Genomic DNA, 22,805 nt, shown 5'->3' on the forward strand with positions numbered 1-22,805 from the left:
GGGAAAACAGTAGAGGACAAAGATTTTTACATAATGTTGTGGGCGTGCTGAAAGTTTTCCCAGTTTTCCCCATCAGTATTTCCCCATTATTCATTCATTAATTCATTCATTCAATCGTATTTATTGAGCACTTACTGTGTGCAGAGCACTGTACTAAGCATTATGACTAAGGTGGCATCTTCTAGACTGTGAGCCCGTTGTTGGGTAGGGACCATCTCTATATTTTGCCAACTTATACTTTCCAAGCACTTAGTACAGTGCTCTGCACACAGAAAGCGCTCAATAAATACAATTGAATCTTCGAAGCAATATGGAATTTCCTCAGTGTTGCAGACATCTGAGGATTAGTTTCTCTCCATGATTTCCAATTTCTGTGAGAATGCCATTAAATTTGGGCTCTTTCCTGCTTTTCTTGAATGTGTCTGCAGGGGTTACTTCCCCCAAACCCAGAACTAAGATCATGCCTTTACACTTTGGCTATTTTTCTTTGCCTCAAAAAGCCACTCCACTGAAAGTTTTTGTAAACTCCCATTTTGTTATGATCACAAGCTGCTGCAAAGTGCTGTTGATGCGTTTCTTGTTTAACGTCAATTACTCCTATAATTCAGGGATTGCATTTTTGCAGAACCTTATCGAGAAAAACATGGTATTGTTACTTATAGTGCCCTAAGCTGTGTACATGTGCACAGTTCTTTCTTCTGCTACCACATTGTGCTGTATCTAAAATTGGCTCATGTTATCATGGGAACATTTCCGACTTTCCCCACTGTGCTCTAAACGAAAGGTGTTATGGTATAACTGAGTGTATATAAAATGCATTTTGGAGATGCATGGTGATTCAAACAGCAGTCCTTAGCTTGAACGTTTTAGATGCCACATAGAAACTGTTAAATATAAATATAAACATGAGACATGAGACAAATAAGGAGCTCTATAACCATGGATATATCTAACCATAAAATGGGTGGAAAGTCTGGAGTGCAAAATGGGTCACAGGGGAAGGCTTTCAGGGAGGGAGCATCCTGGGGAGGGGCCAATCATTCAAAGACTGAGGGAGAGGGAGAGAAAACAGATAGGAATGGAAGAGATAATCACAGATGCAAAGAGAAAGAAAAAAAGCAGAGAGCAATCACTGGTATTTATTGAGCACACAGCTTACTGTGTGCAGAACACTGTACTAAGCACTCAGGAGAGTAGAGTACAACAGAGGTGGTAGATACATTCCCTGCCTACACTGAATTTGCAGTCTAGAGAGGGAGACAGACATGAATATAAATAATGAGAACTCATTCATTCAATCGTATTCAATTGCATTAGCTCCCTTTGTTTTAACTCTATGCAGGTGATACCCAAATCTACATCTCCAGCCCTGATCTCTCTCCCTTTCTGCAATCTCACATTTCCTCTTGCCTTCAAGACAAGACAGGTCCTCTTGCCTACTTGGATGTCCTCCTATCACCTCAAGCTTAACATGTCCAAAACAAAACTCCTTATCTTCCCACCCAAACCCTGTCCTCCCCCTGACTTTCCCATCACTGTAGATGGCACCACCATCCTTCCTTTCTCACAGCCCATAACCTTGGTGTTTTCCTTGACTCCTCTCTGTCATTCAACCCACAGATTCAATCCATCACGAAATCCTGTCTGGCCCACCTTCACAACATCACTAAAATCCTCCCTTTCCTCTCCATCCAAACTGCTACCATCTTAATACAATCATTCATCCTATCCCTCCTTGATTACTGCATCAGCCTCCTTGCTGACCTCCCACCCTCCTGCCTTTCCCCACTCCAGTCCATACTTCACTCTGCTGCCTGGATCATTCTTCTACAAAAACGTTCAAGACGTGTCAACCCACTCTTCTAAAAACTCCAGTGGTTGCCCATAAACCTCTGCCTCAAACAAAAAATCCTCACCACTGGCTTCAAAACAATCACTTTCCCCCTCCTACCTCACCTCACTACTCTCCTACTACAGCCCAGCCTGCACACTTCACTACTCTAATTCTAACCTTCTCACCCTGCCTTGATCTTGTCTATCTCACTGTCGACCCTTTGCCCAAATCCTGCCTCTGTCCTGGAATGCCCTCCTCCCCCAAATCCAACAGACAATTACTACCCCCCACTTCAAGGAAGGCCTTATTGAAGACATATCTCCTTCAGGAGGCCTTCCTTGACTAAGCCTATCCTTTCCTCTTCTCCCACTCCCTTCTGCATCACCCTGGCTTGCTCCTTTTGTTCTCCCCTCCAACCCAGCCCCATGAAACTTATGTACATATTTGTGATTTATTTATATTAATTTCTGTCTCCCCCTTCCAAGTCTGTACACTTGTTATGGGCAGGGAATGCGTCTGTTTACTGTACTGTACTCTCCCAGGTGCTTAGTACAGTGCTCTGGACACAGTAAGCGCTCAATAAATATGATTGAATGAATGAATGAATACATACGTAAGTGCTGTGGGGCCGAGGGTGGGGTGACTAACAAGTGCAGAAGCAGAGAAGCAGCATGGCGTACTGGATAAAAGCATGGGACTGGCAGTCAGAAGGTCATGGGTTGTAATCCTGGCTCTGTCACTTGCCTGCTGTGTGACCTTGGGCAAGTCACTTAACTTCTCTGTGCCTCAGTTATCTCATCTGTAAAATGGGGATTGAAACTGTGAACCCCAGGTGGGACAGGGACTGTGTCCAACCTGATTTGCTTGTTTCTACCCCAGGGCTTAGTACAGTGCCTGGCACATAGTATGTGCTTAACAAATACCACAATTATTATTTTTAAGTGTCCAAAGGGTACAGGCCCAATTGCAAGAGAATGAGACAGAGCAAGAGAGGGAGAGAGAGGGAGAGAGAGAGGGATTGAATTAACCGATGTTTCTTTTATCTTATTTAACCCTGCTGTGCTATCTGCTCCATGTTGGGCTCTTTCCCATCAATGCCACAGTCAGATAGGAGATCATGATAGGTGCAGGCTATCTAATCACTTTAAGGAAATAGCATTTATACTCTTATTAAATACATATTACCATTTTCAAAACTTACACTGTTAATGGTGAAATGTTGTACAGGTGCAACCCTGGTTCCAAATAACCCCAATATGCAAAGTCCAGAGTTAGACTATATGATAATTGATGATGTAGCCCTGGATAAAGACTCACTCAAAATTCATGTTTTTGAGGAACACATCATGCTTGTATCATGGGGTGTGTCTCTATGTGAATACCTAGGCTGTGAGTCCCATGTGGGACAGAGACCGTCTCCAACCTGATGAACGTGTATCTACCTCTAGACTGTGAGCCCGCTGTGGGCAGGGATTGTCTCTCTTTACTGCTGTATTGTACTTTCCAAGCACTTAGTACAGTGCCCTGCACACAGTAAGTGCTCAATAAATACGACTGAATGAATGAATACCTGTGTTTAGAACAGTGCATGACACATAAGTGCTTAATACCCTAATAAATTATTATTAATAATAATAATTGTGGTATTTGTTAAGTGTTTACTGTGTGCCAAGCAGTGTTCTAAGCGCTGGGGTAATCAACTTGGACACAGCCCCTCCCCGACATAGGGCTCACAATCTTAATCTCCATTTTACAGATGACAGAACTGAGGCACAGAGAACTGAAGTGATATGCCCAAGGTCACACAGCAGACAAGTGACGGAGCTGGGATTGGAACCCAGGTCCTGACTTCCAAGCCCATGCCCTATCCTCTAGGCTACACTAATTAATAAGTACCTACCATTAGAGCCCATTCCTCATGCCAAAAATAAAATGCCCTGACCATCAGTTAAACTGTCTTTCTAGAAGTAGGAAGGAATCAACGAATCAAAACCCAAAATATTTAGCACCTATTATGTGCAAAGTAGTGTGCTAAGCACTTAGGAGAGTACAGTAGATTTATTAGACATGGCTCCTGGCCTCAAGGAGCGCAGCGTGGATCAATGGAAAGAGCATGGGCTTTGGAGTTAGAGGTCATGGGTTCAAATCCCAGTTCCACCAATTGTCAGCTGTGGCTTTGGGCAAGTCACTTCACTTCTCTGGGCCTCAGTTCCCTCATCTAGAAAATGGGGATGAAGACTGTGAGCCCCGCCGTGGGACAACCCGATCACCTTGTAACCTCCCCAGTGCTTAGAACAGTGCTTTGCACATAGTAAGCGCTTAATAAATGCCATCATTACTTATTTATTTATTTACTACAGTCTAGCGGCAAGGCAGAGGAAGCAGATCTGGAGCCGCAGCGGGCTGTTTTGGTAGGAAAGGAGAGCACCAGTGTTAGAGGGAATAAACTGTCACAGCCCAGTGTTTCTCAGGAGAGAAAGGGTCAGGTCTGGGGAAAAAAGGATTGCTATGGTACCTGGTTGTTCAACATGGGAACAGGACCAAAGAAGCTAAAGGTAAATCAAATAATGGGTCTGATTACATCACGATACCCCAGGAGTGTTGGGGATCCACTGGAGGAATAGCATAGCCTAGTGGATAGAGCAAAAGCCTGGGAGTCAGAAGGACCTGGGTTCTAGTCCCTGCTGCACCACTTGTCTGTTGTTTAACCTTGGACAAGTCACTTAACTTCTCTGTGCCTCAGTTACCTCATCTGTAAAATGGAGATTATGACCGTGAGCCCCCCGTGAGACACGGACTGTGTCCAACCTGATTACCTTATATCTACCTCAGGACATAGAACAGTGCCTGCCATATAGTAAGCACTTAACAAATACCATAAAACACCCCCCACACACACACACACACGCCCCTCTCCAATGAAGCAGCATGGCATAGTGGATGGAGAACGCACCTGGGAGCCACAAGGTCATGGGTTCTAAACCCGGCTCTGCATCTGTCTGCTGTGTGACCTTGGGCAAGTCACTTCACTTCTCCGTGCCACAGTTACTCATCTGGAAAATGGGGATAGAGACTGGGAGCCCCTCGTGGGACAGGGACTGTGTCCAACGCAATTTGTCTGCATCCACCCCAGCGCTTAGTACAGTGACTGGCACAAAGGAAGTGCTTAACAAAGACCACAATGATCATTATTGTTATTACGAAGCCCAGTGAGCATGACCCCAACAGGACATTTGCTTCAAGTGGGGAATAACGAAGGAGGTGAAAGGATATGGTTTTTCCCTCTGCAACTACTGAATGTTCATTGTAATAATAATAATTAATAATGACAATTATGGCATTTATTAAGGACTTACCATGTTCCAGGCACTGTACTAGGCACTGAGATAGGTTCAAATTTGTCAGGTTGGACACAATCTGTGGCCTGCATGGAGCTCACAGTCTTAATCCCCATTTTACAGGTGAGGTAACTGAGGCGCAGAGACGTTAAGTGACTTGTCCAAGGTCACACAACAAACAAGTGGCAGAGCCAAGATGAGAACTCACATCCTTCTGACTCCTAGTCCTGTGCTCTATCCACTAGGCCACACTGTTTCTCACGCTGGAAGTACCATATGGGAAAGAGAGTTCACCACTATTAATTTAGTATATTAATGAATAATGTCCCTAACCCAAAATAAGTCCTAATCTCTCCAAGGCAGATGAGGCCCTTTAAAGCCCATGAAGAATATATTCCACCCCATAAATTACATCTCCTTCCTGTGTTGAAATATGAAGTTTATGATGTGCAATGTCGTGGAAGCAATTGCTTTCTTATCTTCTACTGTTCGTGCCACTGTTGGTGCCATTTTAGCAAGATGGCCAAGAACACATGCCAAGTGAATCAGAACTTCCCTTTCTCCTCTTAGAGAAAAAATAACAGTGAGAATCTACACTAGTTACAAGACCAGCTAGAGATCTCACAGAAAATAAAAATGGCAGTCAATTCGGGATCTAAATTTTCAAAGGAGAGGGTCTAGAGGAGAGCAACAAAATGATGAAATGACAAAAATATAAAATTCATAAAATATTTCATTAGCCTGAAGAAGAAAATAGATTTAAGGGTAACTTAAAAGGCAGACTGATGATCAGCTGCCAGCAAATGGGAAATGGCCTTAAACTGCAAGAGATGAAAGATAGAAGAAAGACTTATTTAATAGTAATGGATGTGAGAAACTGAAATGATCATTAAATGAGAATGGCAGCTACTTGGCAAGGATGATTTGATCACTCTCCTGTATGAAGGATGCGTAGCCCTGGAATAACTGACTATATGGTCTACTGAGATTGGAACTGAGATGATCTCTCAAAATTTCTACAGGGGATCCTATGAATGTGAGTTTAATCCCCTCTGGAACTTCTGTACTATTTAAATACTCCCCCAGGACTCGTAAACTAGTACAGATAAAATTTTAAGCATTGAGAGTTCGGGATCATTTTCAATGTTCTTTTTCAAGTATAGACTATATTTAGGTAAACTATGCTTTGTAACAAAGATCTGCTAACACTTTGTAGCTCAATGCATTATTCTATTGGAGTAGAACTCTTCAGTCCGTAAATCTGCCCTGAAACGAAGAATGTCGGTAACTGCCTCAGTGAGATATCCAAAATACCTTGGAACAGCACGGGTTTATTGAGGACTACAAAAATAATAGAATATCAGGACAGCTAAGAGATTATCCAGTTCAGCACCGATTCTCACATCACACAACATCTAAGGCATCTTCAGAAACAGTACTGTCAGTTCCACTCCTTCTGGCAATGTGCTTTGTTCTAAAGCCTCATAACCTCTCTATTGCAGAAGTTCTTCCGGATGCATTTTAAAGCCATTCTCTTGTGTCCTGCCCTGGATGCAAATAAAGAACAGCTGTTCACCACACACACCATGCACGGAATAGCCCATCTGATACATGAAGACTTAGCCACTCTGCAGGCAAAATACCCCATCACTTCACTGCCCACTAATGCAGTTCCCAAGTACTGCCCTGATAGGAGCGGAGGATGGTGAGGAAGAGCAGTCCATCTATCAACAGATCTGGGATGCTCAGTTTCTCTGCCTTCCCCTTGCTGCAAAATGAGAACCTTCTGTGGGCCAAGGATAGTGTCTGAATTGGTAGTGTCTATTTCTTTCTAGCACTTAGTACACTGTTCTGCACATTTTAAGTGCCTAATAAATATCACCATCTTTAAGAGGAAAGGGGAGAGTATTGACTGCAAATTCCATTGTAAAATCTCACCGGTCTCTATTGTTGGTAAGATTCTAGCAGTGTGCTACTGAACAGCAGTATTAACTAGAAGCATTGTGGTCTAGTAGATAGAAAATGGGCCTGGGATTAAGAAAGATCTGGGTTCTAGTCCTGGCTCCGCCACTTGTCTGCTGTGTGACCTTGGGCAAGTCACTTCGTTTCTCTGTTCTTCAGTGACCTCATCTGTACAATGGGGATTACGATTGTGAGCCCCATGTGGAACATGGACTGTGTCCAACCTGATTACCTTGTACCTCCCCCAGCATTTGGAACTGTACCTGGCACATAGTAAGCGCTTAACAAACACCATAAAAAAACAAATAAATCAAGAAAAAAACCTAGCACTATCCGTTTAGTACTGCCATGCACCTTCAAAACATAGCAGGGCACAGAAGACATTAACTTTGCTGCTCACAGGACACTGTGCAACAGGGCTAGCCATGCAGGGCCTCCCAAAGATGGCGGCCACCCACGGCCTTCCAAAAATGGCCAGCACCTGACCCTTTTTAAAAATGGTGCCAACATGGCTTTCCTCAGAGATGGGCACATTGCTGCTCTTTCCAAAGATGGCGGCAAAGCTTCTCGAAAAGATAGGGAAGCCACTGCCCTTCACAAAGATGGATGGGAGCGATCCATTAATAGGACATAATTGGGGATTCCAGAGCTAGCTTTGGTTGAGGTGTGGCTGTAGGTGCAGTGGTGACACAGCAGGAGAGAAATAATCTTCCAAGCACGTTTTCACGATATGTTATGATGTCATGTGTTGCAGGCATGCACAATATAACATATTGATGTTAGAAAGAGGGGCAGCCACTCTTTCCACAATTCCAAATGGTCAAAGGTCTGGAGCTGGACCACATACAGGTGGAATGCAGGGAACGGCATCTAGGCCTCCAGTCAGTGTCCGTAGACCGTATAAAAGTGATTGACACTCTCAGCAGACTTGGCCTTTGGCAAAAACTGGAAGAATTTGCCTGTCCTGAAAAGACGAGCAAGGTCCTAATATTCCCCATGATGATAAGGCTGGCCATGTGAGAATCACAAGGACCTTATTAGATCTTTTCTTCGTACCCAAAGGAGTAAAGAAGGACTTTATGATAGGGTGAAAACTAGCTTATGCAGCCATGTTCAAAGACAACAAGGAATGTGGATTCCTAGGAGTCAGAGGACCTGAGTTCTAATCCTAGCTCTGCCACTTGTCCACTATGTGACCTTGGTCAGATCACTTTACTTCTCTGTGCCTCAGTTCCCTCATCTATAAAATGGGGATTGAGACTGTGAACCCCATGAGCGACAGGAACTGTGTCCAACCTAACAAACTTGTATCTACCCAAGCACTTAGTACAGTGTCTGGCACAAAGTAGAAGCAGCGTGGAGAAGCAGCATGGCTCAGTGGAAAGAGCCCGGGCTTTGGAGTCAGAGGTCATGGGTTCAAATCCCGGCTCTGCCAACTATCAGCTGTGTGACTTTGGGCAAGTCACAACTTCTCTGTGCCTCAGTTACCTCATCTGTAAAATGAGGATTAAAACTGTGAGCCCCCTGTGGGACAACCTGATCACCTTGTAACCTCCCCAGTGCTTAGAACACTGCTTTGCATATGGTAAGCACTTAACAAATACCATGATTATTATTATTATTATTATTATTATTAAAGTAAGTGCTTAACAAATACTATATATAAAAAGAGATTCCTATCTTCTGGGAAACATTTTCAACTCAACAGGCTGAAAGTATCTACAACAATCCTTGAATCACTCTAGAAAACATGAAAATAGTAAAGAACCACTTATCATCAGCAAAACCGAGATTGTGAACAAGCCCACACCTGGTCAACCCTCACATTCAAAGTGAGGAAAGTACAATTTGGCAACAGATAGACAGATAGACCAATGTAGGTATCTGATGAATAATAATAATAAATAAATAATAATGATGGCATTTATTAAGCGCTATGTGCCAAGCACTGTTCTAAGCTGCTGGGGAGGTTACAAGGTGATCAGGTAGTCCCACGGGGGGCTCACAGTCTTAATCCCCATTTTCCAGATGAGGTAACTGAGGCCCAGAGAAGTTAAGTGACTTGCCCAAAGTCACACAGCTGACAATTGGCAGAGCTGGGATTTGAACCTATGACCTCTGACTCCAAAGCCCGGGCTCTTTCTACTGAGCCAGGGTGTCCCTTGAGAAACTCAAATAATGACTGTGGCACCCAACAAGGCATCGAGATTCAGGTCAAACTGAAGGTCTGCAGAGCAATCACAGTATTGAAATTTCATTTATGATTATAAGACCTGGATCACCACATATGACACCTAGAGCAGTCCATCAATGCTACCTATGAGCAATTCTTAGCATTATGTGATAAAACGGGATCACGAATAATGAGGTCCTGGAACATAATCAGATCACCCACACAGGAGCGACATCACAGCTTCACCCAGAGGGAGGTGTGAAGAAAATGTAAGATGCAGAATACCCCCAAAACATCTCTATAATGAGCTGAAATGGGAACACCATAAAAAGAGTGAAAAGGAGAGATTTTTAAAGACACAATTTTAAAGAGATTTGTAAAACCTACAACTGATATGGCAGACCAGCAGAAACTGGGAGGCAGCAGCATAACTCGGTCTGATCAGCAGTGGTCAGAAATGAGTGACTGTCTTGGGAACAAAGACTATGGGAAGATTGTCCCACCAAAATGGAGAAAGAAAAACAGTTCCAGAAATGGTGGGCAACAAATGTCACAGTCTTGTAGCAGGGGACAATCTTTGCATGCACACAATGTTAAAGAAATTATCAGTTACACATTGGTTTTATCAGCCACACAAAATGACAAAATCCTACCATCAGTAACATCACCTTAAAACTTCTAAGGACAGCTTCCCCAATAATAGGAGTAGAAGTAGTAAAGATCTTTACAGAGTGCCCAATGGCTACAATGTACTCTACAACAGAAGCATGAAACACATTTCCCACCCACAAGGAGTTTTGTTTTGTTTGTTTACTTTGTTTTGTTTCTTGTATTTTGCTTTTTCCTGGTTTTTTAAAGGAAAGTGTAAAAGACACCCCCCCACACCCCACCAACCCTCTCCCTACACTCTTACAAAGCTATTCAGTACCAGACTCAATGATGGGCTTCCCAAATGGGAGAGGGCACATTATTGTCTGATGGTGTTGAGGTCTCAGAGATATTCTGTTCTGTGAAAAAAGGCTGCAACCATTCTTCCTATTGACAATCTTATAAGGCATGCCACCGGTCATGGGGGGAAATCAGGAGAGAGAATGTGTGTGGCTCAGGGCAAAGCATCACTGCTACAGCAAAAACATCTAACTCAAGAACACATCCTGCTGGCAGTAGAAATAGTCCTTTCTCCTCTTTACCACTGGTACCTGACCAATGCTTATTCTTAAAAAGAAGCCAAGAATAGTGCATTACTGTTTCTTCCCAGACAAAGAAAACTAGTATAAAAGAGAGTCTTTCTCACAGATCTTCACACTCATGAATTGCTACCTGTCGGGTAGTTCAGAAGGCAGGTCTACTACTTCCATTATTACTAAACCCTCTCAATTCCTTTACACCAATGAATTTCCTTGGTAGATTAAAAAAAAAACTTGGAAAGGATACCCGGACTGTGAGATACTGAAGAACATGGTATACATCCACAAAATCCCGGAGAAATTGTTTACAAAAGAGTTGATCTGTACAGAAATGTGACCCCAGTAATTCCACCAAGGTCAATGAAACCTAGGTTGATTTGCCGAATAGGCTGCTGTTTTTGGAGATGTTTTATTTTTCACACCCCAATCAAACAAGAGTAAAACAAATGCCAAACAATGCCATATATTAGGTTCAGGGGAAATATTTTATTAGACTAATTACAATAATACATTGGCATTGTGCTTTTGAGCTATCCATTTTTTTTTCTATTGGCCTCAGAAATAGAAACCACTTTAACAACAGATGGAGCGGTGAGATTATTAAAATTTTACCCTCTGGGCTTAATCCACATAGGGGTTGAAGTGATATTAACCCCCATCAATCTAATTTAACTTCCTTGGCAAAAATGAAGGAGTGGTTTCTTAGTTTCCCAAGGATTCTGGTATATGGTTTCATTTTGCAAATTAGAATTTGGACTTAAATAAAGAATACATGATCACCTTTGCCCAGGAAGCTGCTGGTAGCCTATTATCTAGGCCTCTTTTTGAGCATGATTGCAGCCAATGTGGATTTTTGCCCAGCGCACACTCATTCCCAGTGGATATACATGAATGATTTCCTTTAAAATGAACCAAAACAAACAATAACAAAAAATCAAAAGGAACAGGCTGTGTCTCATATACAGACACATATCTTCGGGAACTAATCCTAACCCTAATTAGTTGCTCAATGATATATATATCATATCTCAATAATGATATATGATAATGATATCTGATATGCATATAACATTGAGCAACTTTAAAAAGGAATAACTACTGTCTTCACAATCTTCTTCAAGTTTATGGAGAGATGTGGAGCATGGGGGCATGGCATTCATTGGTAGAGCTATAGGAGAAGGAAAAGAAAGAAAGAAAAGGGAAGGACCCATGCCGATTAAAAGATAACAACTGCGGTAGTTGCCAAGCCCTGTACTAAGTGCTGGGGTAGGTTCAAGATAATCAGGTTTGAAGCAGTCAATGTACAACATGGGGATAATGATAATGAAGATATTTATGATGATAATGATAGCCCCCCAAACAATCAAAAACAGGATTTAGAGAGGAAGCTCACAGGAAATGAGGAAATTTGGGTGTGAACCTATGTCTGTGTGTATATATGCATTTCAGACTCTCTGTACATGAGGCTCACAGTCAAGCTCTTAAAAATAAATATCATTAACCTTGCACTCCATGAATCTTTATATATCTTCACACCAAAATTCAGACCAACAGACATAATCTCAGCAGCAAATTGGTTACAGGAGAAGCACATGATGATATGGCTGAGTACTTAGATTTGAAAGTGTCAATCAATCAATCAATCATATTTATTGAGCGCTTACTCTGTGCAGAGCACTGTACTAAGTGCTTGGGAAGTACAAGTTGGCAACATATACAGACAGTCCCTACCCAACAGTGGGAAAGTGTCCTGTCTGATCTTTTCATCATCAGCAATGGAGTAAAGCAAACTTGGGTGAGAGGTCCAAACTTGTACAAGCTATGCTATGCAAGCATCCATAAGGATGCAATAATGGATAGAGGTGTTAGAATATGATTCTAGTCCTCAGAGAAACTCTTCAAACTCAACAGGTAAAGAGCATCATCCAAAATCCTTGACTTCATCACAAAAAAGCTGCTATAAGCTAATAGTACCCTTAAAGATCTTACCCAAAACAGTTGAGAGCAATAATAAACCTGGACTCTGGTAAATATTATGTACAACTGGCATCTTGCTTGAATTGCAGCTGAAGATTCCCTAGCTGACCCTTCGCCCATCCCCACAAGGTTCGTATAGTAACCTCAAATCTATTCAACTTTAGATACGCCACATGCTTGAGGATGTGATAAGGGATCTGAAAATTCATGTGCACGAACTGCTTTGCAGAGTCAGAATAGCACTATGGACTGATAATAAGACTGAAGAAGATCTGGATTATGTACCAGCCTGCAGCAGGAAAACCTCACCCACCACGACTTTCTTCACTAATATGGAGCTGAATGTTTTACCAAATTCTGCTATCTAGGCAGGTCAGTATCCAATAATACACAGACCGAGAAATAAGTAGAAAACAGATTCAAGGAAATTAGTGTGCCCTGTAGGAAGATGGCTAATAAAAAATTAGCACACTTCATACCAAACTGAAAATCTGAACAGGTGTAACACTTGTTCAATCTTTTATTTGGCTTTGAGACCACAGAAGGTACACCAACCTTATCAAGCAGTTTAATCAGCATCACCTCTAAGACATACATAACTTTAAGACAAGTTCTTTATTATTGCAGAAATGAGAAGCAGCGTGGCTAAGTGGAAAGAGCACGGGCTTGAGTCAGAGGTCATGGGTTCTAGTCCTGGCTCTGTCACATGTCTGCTGTATGACCTTGGGCAAGTTACTTAATTTACCTGAGCCTCAGTTACCTCATCTGTAAAATGGGGATTAAGACTGTGAGCCCCACCTGGGACGACCTGATCACCTTGTATCCCCCCAGCGCTTAGAACAGTGTTTCGTACATTGTAAGTGCTTAACAAATGCCATCATTATTAAACTCATCTGGATGTAATTTATCCACAGAGACAACTTGTGGAAAATTAGTGATTCCACAAAGTAACTACACGTTTATGGACAGCAGTCCTACTATCCAATAAAGGTCGGCAGCCATGAAGTCAGTGTAGCAGGCCAACTCAAGGCTCTCCCAAATCCTCTTATCAATGAATGGTATTTCTTGAGCACTTACTGTGTGCAGCACACTCTTCTAAGCACTTGGGAAAGTACATTACAACAGAGCTGGTAGACACGATCCCTGCCTACTTAAGCATCACTTTCTCCAGTACTAGCAAAGAAGGTGTGGAGAAGGGGAAGCAAGAAAAGTAGGACCTTCCTCTATCCATCCCCTTATCCTCTTTTCCCCTTCCATGTTTCACTGCATACCCTGGTCTCCCTACCATGATTCTCCATCTCTCTCACCATTACCCTCCATCTTCCCCCATTTCCTACCGCCCTCTATGACTTGCCATGAGTGTCACGTGGGAGAAAGTAGGTTGGGTACAGGAGGCTCTGAGCTCCCCACTTCCACCCACTCCAAGAGAGCCAGGAGCTGGGGAGGATCCCTCGGGCTAACTGCCATCCTGAAGCTGGCCAAAGTCTGTTCTATGTGCCTGGCTGGGAGGGATCCCTGACTGCAGAGTCCCCTGGTGGGAAGAGATAAGTGCGGTGGGAAGGCAGGAATAGAAACTGTCCCTGGAGTAATGCAGTGCTGGTGTGCTACCTCCATTCCTTTCCTTCTGGTCTCCCCACCCCCCGCCCCTCGACTCCCCATTAACCCAAACAACCAGATCCTGGCTGGGGGAAGCAGTGTGGTCTAGTGGAAAGAGCACGGGCTTGGAAGTCAGAAGACCTGGGTTTTAATCCTGGCTCTGACAATTATATGCTGTGTGAACTTGGGCAAATCACTTATCTCTATACCTCAGTTTCTTCAAATGTAAAATGGGGATTCAATACCTGTTCTCCCTCCCACAGACTATATGGGACAGGGACTGAATCCAGCCTGATTAACCTGTACCTACTCCGGTGCTTAGAACAGTGCTTGACACAGAGTAAGCACTTAACACATACCATAATCATCATCATCATCATCCAACTAGAGGACCTTTCCACAGGTAGATTGGCAGATGTGTCAATCAACTAGATCCTGTTTGGGGAAATCAATTGGAAGACACAATCTGCAAACACCCTATAGATCAATGCTTTTAACTGTTGGAACACAATCAAAGGTCATCTTGGTGGTGGGTCATATTTTAGCTTTAGAGAAGCAGCATGGCTCAGTGGAAAGAGTCCGGGCTTGGGAGTCAGAGGTCATGGGTTCTAATCCCGGCTCCACAGCTTGTCAGCTGTGTGACTTTGGACAAGTCACTTAACTTCTCTGGGCCTCAGTTACCTCATCTGTAAAATGGGGATGAAGACTGTGAGCCCCACGTGGGACAACCTGATTACTTGTACCTACCCCAGTGCTTAGAACAGTGCTTGGCACATAGTAAGTGCTTAACAAATACCAATATTACCATTATTATTATTATTATCATTATTATTATTATTTAGCAAGTGCACAGCTTATCATATACCTGAATGGGTAATAGTAGCATGCCCAAGCATTTGCTGGATGGTGAGGTGGAAGAGGCCAGAGAGAAAGGGAAGCCAGAATAAACACTTTAAATATGCAGAAGCACAGGGTCAACCAATGTGGCAGAGCCAGGAACTGTAGGTAACAACAACAGAAAGTAGGCCTGGCATTGAACAATCAGGAGAGGTGTTGCTCTCCTTGAGTAAAAGATTCAGATGCAAGGATACCAAGAAGTATATTCTCAGAGCAACAATAGGCACTGCAAGTGGCATGCATATACACTAGTGTGGCAAAATCTAATCTTTGTACACAGGGTGCAATGGATTGTTGGTCATACACCTATCTTTTCAATCAGACCCACTCTCATGGATAAGGATCTCTATCAATAGCATCACCTTTGAATAAGAAGAATAGCTAAATTCATACTATAACTGTGTGATTGGTGAGGGGTAGGGAAGAAGAGAACTCTTTCATATAGACAGGATCAATGCAAACTTCATATGACACTAAGAGTTGCAGAAATCTTCAGAAGCATAAAAATGTCCTACAGGGCTGACAGAGATCACCCTTTAAAATCTGAAAATACATGCTACTTCTTTATTTTACCATAGCCTATACCTACTTCTAAAACTGCTAAATAAGAAATCATTTCATTCTCTGGAAGAAGTTCCAGCTACTGACTGCTGACATTCTCATTTCCCCTTTTCAGTCACAATTATGAATGAAGAAACAATCAACTCAAACACTCAGCTAAATCAAACGTAGAATTCCAAGCTTCCTGGTCTGACAAACAAAAACTGTGCTGCTTGGAAATGGGTAATGTGCTAAGGATCTTTGTCACTAACTTCATAAATCACACTTTTCAATAATTTCAATTGAAGAACATACGAAATTAGCCATCCAACTAATGGTACTGATTTCTGCTGAAACACTGGTGAAATCAGATATTGCTGTAAGGGGCAACTTAAAAATCCATATGGCATCCACATGTATGCAGCAGTGAATCATTAATACCAGGAGTACTATACCAAGATTTGATAATGATGGAACACTTACATGATGTATTCCTAAACAATGATGCAAACCTGAATGGAGCTGTCCCCCAGGGTGTTTTGTCAACAAACATTTTCATAATGTGCTTTTGCTTCTATTTTTATTATTTTGATGAGATCAAAGGAAGAGAAGGAGGGGAAGCCAGGACTTTGCATGTCTTTTACTGCTGAAAAGGCCATTCCATCACTCACTTTCGTAATGAATACTGGCTTTTCTGTTTCTGTGCTTATTTTAAAATGCAGGCCTCCTTAAATCTCAACCTACAAGGGACAAAGTTTCCTTGAGAATCCCCACTTACCAATGAAATGAACCACATGGCAGAAATTCCAGAGATTATTACTTGTGCCTGACTTAGTGGGTTTGCGCTGTAGTTTCTGCATGACAAATTTAATGGCATATACGTCTACTGATTTTGCAAATGTGTTCCTTTAAGGAGCAAACTGCAATAAGCATTCAAATAAAATACTCCATTGTGAACTAAGGTTTTCCACATATGATTGTTGAGGCAGAATTTTATCCTCACAAATGAATTATATGCATGAATAAGTCAATAAATATTTTTCTTACCAATGGTCTCAGTTCAGGATGAGTCAGGATGTAGCCATTGTTCGTGATCGCAAATGCATAACCATGAATACCTAACTGTAATAGTAAATGAGAAAGAAGCCTTAATTAGCTTGATCTCTGGTGAATTCACAAACAAAAAAAAATCCTAACATTTAGTGATTTACATCTTAAGCTTGGCATGCATAACCCTTATCAACACAATATTTCATTAAAATAAACGCAAAGCACTGATCCTTGACATTTGTTGAAAATGAAAAACTGTCACTATGATGAGCTTGGTAAATAGCACAATTTAAAAGTTCCTGTTATCCACAGTCCTTATTTCTATTTATTTAAATGGAAAAATAGTATGTTCAAAAAAGTGCAAAATTTGTTTTGAAACATGAATCTAAGTTTTATCGTGCTGATATATGAATCAGAACCGCAATGACTTTTATAGTTACAATTTCCACTAATGTGTTGTGATCATCAAAAATTTAGGAGACTTCACAAGACAATTTTTCCATAATATGAGAGCTTTGTATCTCCTTCTTGGAAACTTGGCAATCAACCCCATTTACATCCTTCATTCTTTAGATTGTCCTGCTGCCAGATTGTTTCAAGTGTGCTTCAATTTACACAAAACCTAGACGATATTTAATGCAAAGACATTTATGTTTTCTGACTAAATGGATCTATGGGAAGTGGTTTGGAAGCAATGAAATATTTTATTAGCTTTAAAAAGTATGTAATCAAATTTAAAACTGTCCTTATTCAAATGCCAATACTAGTTTTTGGGCAATACTTCCATTACACAGTTGAATACACCCATTGGTTACAATAAATTTACCTAGAAATAATTCATACATTTAAAAAGCCTTTGGCATAAAGCTGATCACTTTCCAAAGGAAGAATATTCTACTCTCTTTTGCCACAGCAATGAATAGAATGGGGGGTGGGGGGGGTGTCTTCTTTTTCTACTGAGTTATTTCTCAATCATGGACTCTTGCAGTATTAAGTGATTTGGTTTAAAATGTTTTCCATATATGACAAATAATTGAGCATACTAGTACACGACTATCCAGTCTGCAGAGCAAACAAACCATCAATAGACTTACCTGGTTTATCAATTTGACTATGAATATAAAATTCAGGGAATTTGACCTGTTCAATTAAAATTTGTCCAGAACTAAATAATCCAAATATTAATGGTAATGGTCAAAAGTAACCAACCTTTCTCCTAAAGTTAACTTCAACAACAAGTCTTAATAGGACTCTATTAGAATCCAGTGACAAAATAATAGTTCATCATTCCATTATAGATAAATTAGGGATTTCATAGCCTCTGAGATTTATATCATCTCTTTTATCTCCTTTCCCTGAAAAATGTCAGACACAGTCAACATTGCATTAATTACAATTATATGCCCTGGTATCTAACAGATTGAGGGCTCCAGAAGGAGTTTAGAAGCTTGACTTTTTCCATTATAAGCAAGTGGTATTTGACTAAAAATGTAATTCCAAATGAAAATCAATCAAAATGTTTCTTTAAAAGCAGTGTAATATACCAGTTGTCACTAATGCATTTTCATTTTCCTTTACCTTTGTCTCCTTGAAATCTCCCCTCTTCCTCTACAGTCCCTCCCTCCTCCTGCCCCTTCAACTCTCCCATCTTTTGCAGTACTATCTCAAGAGATCTCCTGTCTTCTTTGAAAATCCACCCCCTCCACCTAACCTATCCCTTCATACCTTATCATAGCACCTTTCTGCTCACTTCTTCCCTTCCTAAACTCCATCTTCAAATGTTTGCTCTCCAGTGGCTTTTCCCCACTACTTTCAAACATGCTCATGTCTCCTCTATCCTAAAAAAAACCTCCCCTGACCCCACAGCTCCCTCCAGTTATCGCCCCATCTCCCCCTGCCATTCCTCTCCAAACTCCTTGAGTGAGTTGTCTACACCAGCTGCCTCAGGTTCCTTTGCTCCAATTCACCAAATTCAGTTATCCTGCAATCACTGCAGCACCATAATCCTAAAGATGGAAATGTCAAACACTCAGAACTGCAATATCCTTATTACCCATTAGACTGTAAGCTTTCCCCATTAGAATGTGTATTTCACTTTTATTGAATCTTCCAAGCACTAAGTTCAGTGTACCACACTCAGGAAGTGCTCAAAAAATACCATTACTACTACTACTACTTACCTTTGCCATTATTCTTTGAGACTCTCAACATCATGCATCATACATCAGATTCTCCCAATTTATAAACTACTTCTCGAGAATAAGTGAGATGCTTGTTCAGGCCTCTAAGTAGGCTGACAGGAAGGTGATTGATTGGTCCTGGGTAGTAGGAGCTATTCAGAGTTCCAGTCTGAATAGTTCCAGGTGAAAAATTAGAAAAGTCTAGATAGGTCTATAGCAATGAGGTTGGGGAAAGGAAATGGAATATATTCTTCCCCCAAGCATGGATGGAGGCCAGAAGTCTACTCTCTCATCTCCTGCTCACTACCTTCCACACTCCTTACCATTGGCTTTAAAGCACTTAATTACCCTGTCCTCTCCTATCTCACCTCACTGCTCTCCTACTACAAGCTAGCCCACACATTTTGCTCCTTTAATGCCAACCTACACTCTGTACCTCGATCTCGTCTCTCTCTCTGTCATGGAATGCCCTCTTCGTATCCAACAGAAAATAACTCTCCCCACCTTCAAAGTCTTATTGCAGGCACATCTCCTCCAAGAAACCTTCCCTAAGCCCCATTTTTCCTCATCTCACTTCTGCATCAACCTGATTTGCTCCCTTTATTCATCCCTCCCTCTGCCCCACAGCACTTATGTACATATCCATAATTTATTTATATTACTGTCTGTCTCCCCCTCCAGAGCGTAAACTCACTGTGGGGAGGGAATGTGTACACCAACTCTGTTATATTGTTATAGTGTACGCTCCCAATCGCTTAGTATAGTGCTCTGCACAGAGTAAATGCTCAGTAAATATGATTGATTGATTGGTTCCACAGCCTTCTTTCCTTAGGTGGGTGGAGGGAACTTGAAGACCATGGTTTCTCTCTGCCTCAGCATTCCAGGGGCACCACTGACCAAGGAAGGTAATCCTCTCAATCACCCCAACACACCTGGAAAAGAGTTGGAGCGAGAAAGAATCCCTGAAAGAAGCCTTGCAAGGAGGGAAAATGGGCCTGAGAGTCAGGGGACATAGGTTCTACTTCAGGCTCTACCACATACCTGCTGTGGGACCTTGAACAAGTCAATTACCTTCTCTGTGCCTAAGATCCCTCATCGACAAAATTGAGATTCAATGCCTGTTTTCCCTCCTACTTAGGCTGTGAGCTTCATGTGGATTATCTTGTATCTACACCAGTGCTTAGTACAGAGCTTCTCTCATAGTAAGCACTTAACTACCATAATTATTACCATTATTTTTATTAATTAGTAGAAGAGAGTGCACAAACATAAAAATGTGTGCATGTGTGCCCATATTATCCTGCTCACCATTCCAAAGCTGAAGGAACTGTGGGGAGAGGGATAGGACTGATGGAGCCTTGAGGAGATGAACCACAGAAAGAGCATTGTGCCACTTCTCTGATAATTAAGACAGACAAGTGGCATGGCATAGTGGAAAGAGCATGGGCCTGGGTGTCAGAAGGACCTGGGTTCTAATTCTAGCCTTACCACTTGTCTTCTGTGTGACCTTGGACATGTCACCTAACTTCTCTGTGCCTCAGTTTCCTCATCTGTCAAAATGGAGATTAAGACTATGAGCCCCATGTGGGACAGAGACTGTGTTCAACCTGATTCGCTTGGATCTACCACAGCACTTAGTACAGTGCCTGGCACATAGTAAGCACTTAACAGATACCACTAAAAGAAAAATAACAGATACATAGTGAATTAATATGATTTAAATGACTTACAATTCAGTTTTTGATACTGCTCTCTGATCCCACCTCTCTTCTCTGGCATTCTTGTTTGCAGCCACAATTTTCCTAACTGTAATAAGTGTGCTCAATGTCATCCTAATAGGGAACGTTAAGGACAAAGAGGCTATAGGATATAGGAGTACTGTGAGATGAAGAACAGAGGCCAAGCACATTGGGAAACAAATGGGGATAGGGAGCACCCCAGGGGAGAGAACAAAGACCAGAAACTATTAGTAGTATTACTACTAGTGGTAGCAGCATTTATTGAATGCCCAAATGGTGCACTGCCCTGTACTAGGCACTTGGGAAGCACAGAATAACAAACTGAAACATTCTCTGCCCACAAAAGGGGAGAAAAGCAGGGGCTGGGTCCAATCCAATGGCCTCTACTCCATACTAATTCTCCTCGATGTCTCAGCTGCTATCAATATTTCAGACCACCCCCTTCTCCTGGAAACACTGTCTAAACTTGGCTTCACTTACACTGTCCTCTCCTGTTTCTCTTCCTATCTCTTTGGCCACTCCTTCTCAGTCTCTTTTGAGACAGCTTCTCTTCTGACGCCCACGCTCTAACTGTGGGGGTCGTTCAAGGCTCACTTCTGGTTTTCCCTCCTATTTTTCATCTACACCGACTTCCTTGGAGAACTCATTCACTCCTATGGCTTCAGCTACCATCTTTATAGAGATGATTCCCAAATCTACCTCTCCAGGCCTGACCTCTCTTTTCTGAAGTCTTGCAGTTCATCGTGGGTGGGGAATGTGTCTGTTTATTGTTATATTGTACTCTCCCAAGAGCTTAGTACAGTGCTCTGCACACAGTAAGTACTCAATACGATTGAATTTTTTTCTGCCTTCAGGACATCTCTTCTTAGATGTCCCACTGACAACTCAAACTTAACATGTCTAGAACAGAACTCCTCATCTACCCACCTAAACCCAGTCCACCTCCTTTCTTTCCCATCAAAGTAGACACCACCACCATTCTACCTGCCTCACAAATCCATAGTCATGGCGTTATCTTCAACTTTTCTCTCTCAATCAACCCACATATTCGATCTGTCATCAATCCCATCAGTTTTTCCTTTATAACATCTCTAGAATCCATTCCTTCATCTCCATCCAAACTGCTACCAGGTTGGTCCAAGCACTTACACTATCTCATCTTGACTACTGCATCAGCCTCCTCCCTGCCTCCTGTCTCTACCCACTCCAGTCCACACTTCATTCTGGTGCCTGGATCATTGTTCAAAAACCATGTTAATTCCATGCCTCCTCACTTTCCAGAAAGCTCAAATGACTGTCCATATATTTCCAAATCAAACAGAAATTTCTTACCACTGCTATTAAGATACTCAAACAGGTCTCCCCTTTCTGTACCCCTAGCTAAAATGGTTTAGTAAGCTTTGTTTTTATCTTTGTTATATTATTGTTTTGTCATATTTCATCTTATGTATCTGTTGCTCTAACCCTTTTTTTTTTTAGATCGTGAGTCCACCAAGGGACAGGGGACCATGTCTAATTCCCACTTGTGTATTCTTTCCTACCACTTAATAAAGTGCTACGCAGTGAATACCACTACCACTTTAGCACAATCGCTCATCCTACCCCAACTGGATATCCCATCCTATTAATTCAATCATATTTATTGAGCGCTTACTGTGTGCAGAGCACTGTCCTATCCCTATCTTATCTCCCTTCTCTCCTTCTACAGCCCAGGCCCCACACTCCGCTCCTCTGCCACAGTTAACCTCCTCACTGTGCCTCGTTCTTGCCTGTCCCGCCATCGACCCCTGGCCTGGAATACCCTCCCTCCACACATCTGCCAAACTAATAATGATAATAATGGCAGTTTTTTTATTAAGCGCTTACTATGTGCAAAGCACTGTTCTAAGTGCTTGGGAGTTTACAAGGTGATTAGGTTGTCCCACGGGGGGCTCATAGTCTTAATCCCCAGTTTATAGATGAGGTCACTGAGGCACAGAGAAGTTAACTGACTTGCCCAAAGTCACACAGCAGACAAGTGGAGGAGCCGGGATTTGAACCCATGACCTCTGACTCCAAAGCCCGGGCTTTTTCCACTGAGCCACGCTGCTTCTCTAGCTCTCTTCCTCCCTTCAAAGCCTTACTGAGAGCTCACCCCCTCCAGGAGGCCTTCCCAGACTGAGCCCCCCTTTTTCCTATACTCCTCCTCCCCTCCCAATCTTCCCCCCTCCCTACCCTCTTCCCCTCTTCACTTGTGCATATTTTTACATATTTATTACTCTATTTTATTAATGATGTGTATATAGCTATAATTCTATTATTCTGATAGTATTGACACCTGTTTACTTGTTTT

At 42.1% G+C, this 22,805-nt stretch overlaps 1 protein-coding gene across 1 annotated transcript in view; it reads right to left on the minus strand.

The window, feature by feature from the left end:
- CACNA2D3 (calcium voltage-gated channel auxiliary subunit alpha2delta 3) overlaps nt 1–22,805 on the minus strand; it is a 1,043,639-nt gene that overhangs the window by 241,530 nt on the left and 779,304 nt on the right. Inside the window, exon 17 of the mRNA XM_038772667.1 lies at nt 16,552–16,626. Within this exon, the coding sequence (XP_038628595.1) occupies nt 16,552–16,626 (75 nt within the window). The remainder of the gene's footprint in view (nt 1–16,551; nt 16,627–22,805) is intronic.

This window comes from Tachyglossus aculeatus, chromosome X1, assembly GCF_015852505.1.
Source record: "Tachyglossus aculeatus isolate mTacAcu1 chromosome X1, mTacAcu1.pri, whole genome shotgun sequence".
NCBI lineage: Eukaryota > Metazoa > Chordata > Mammalia > Monotremata > Tachyglossidae > Tachyglossus > Tachyglossus aculeatus.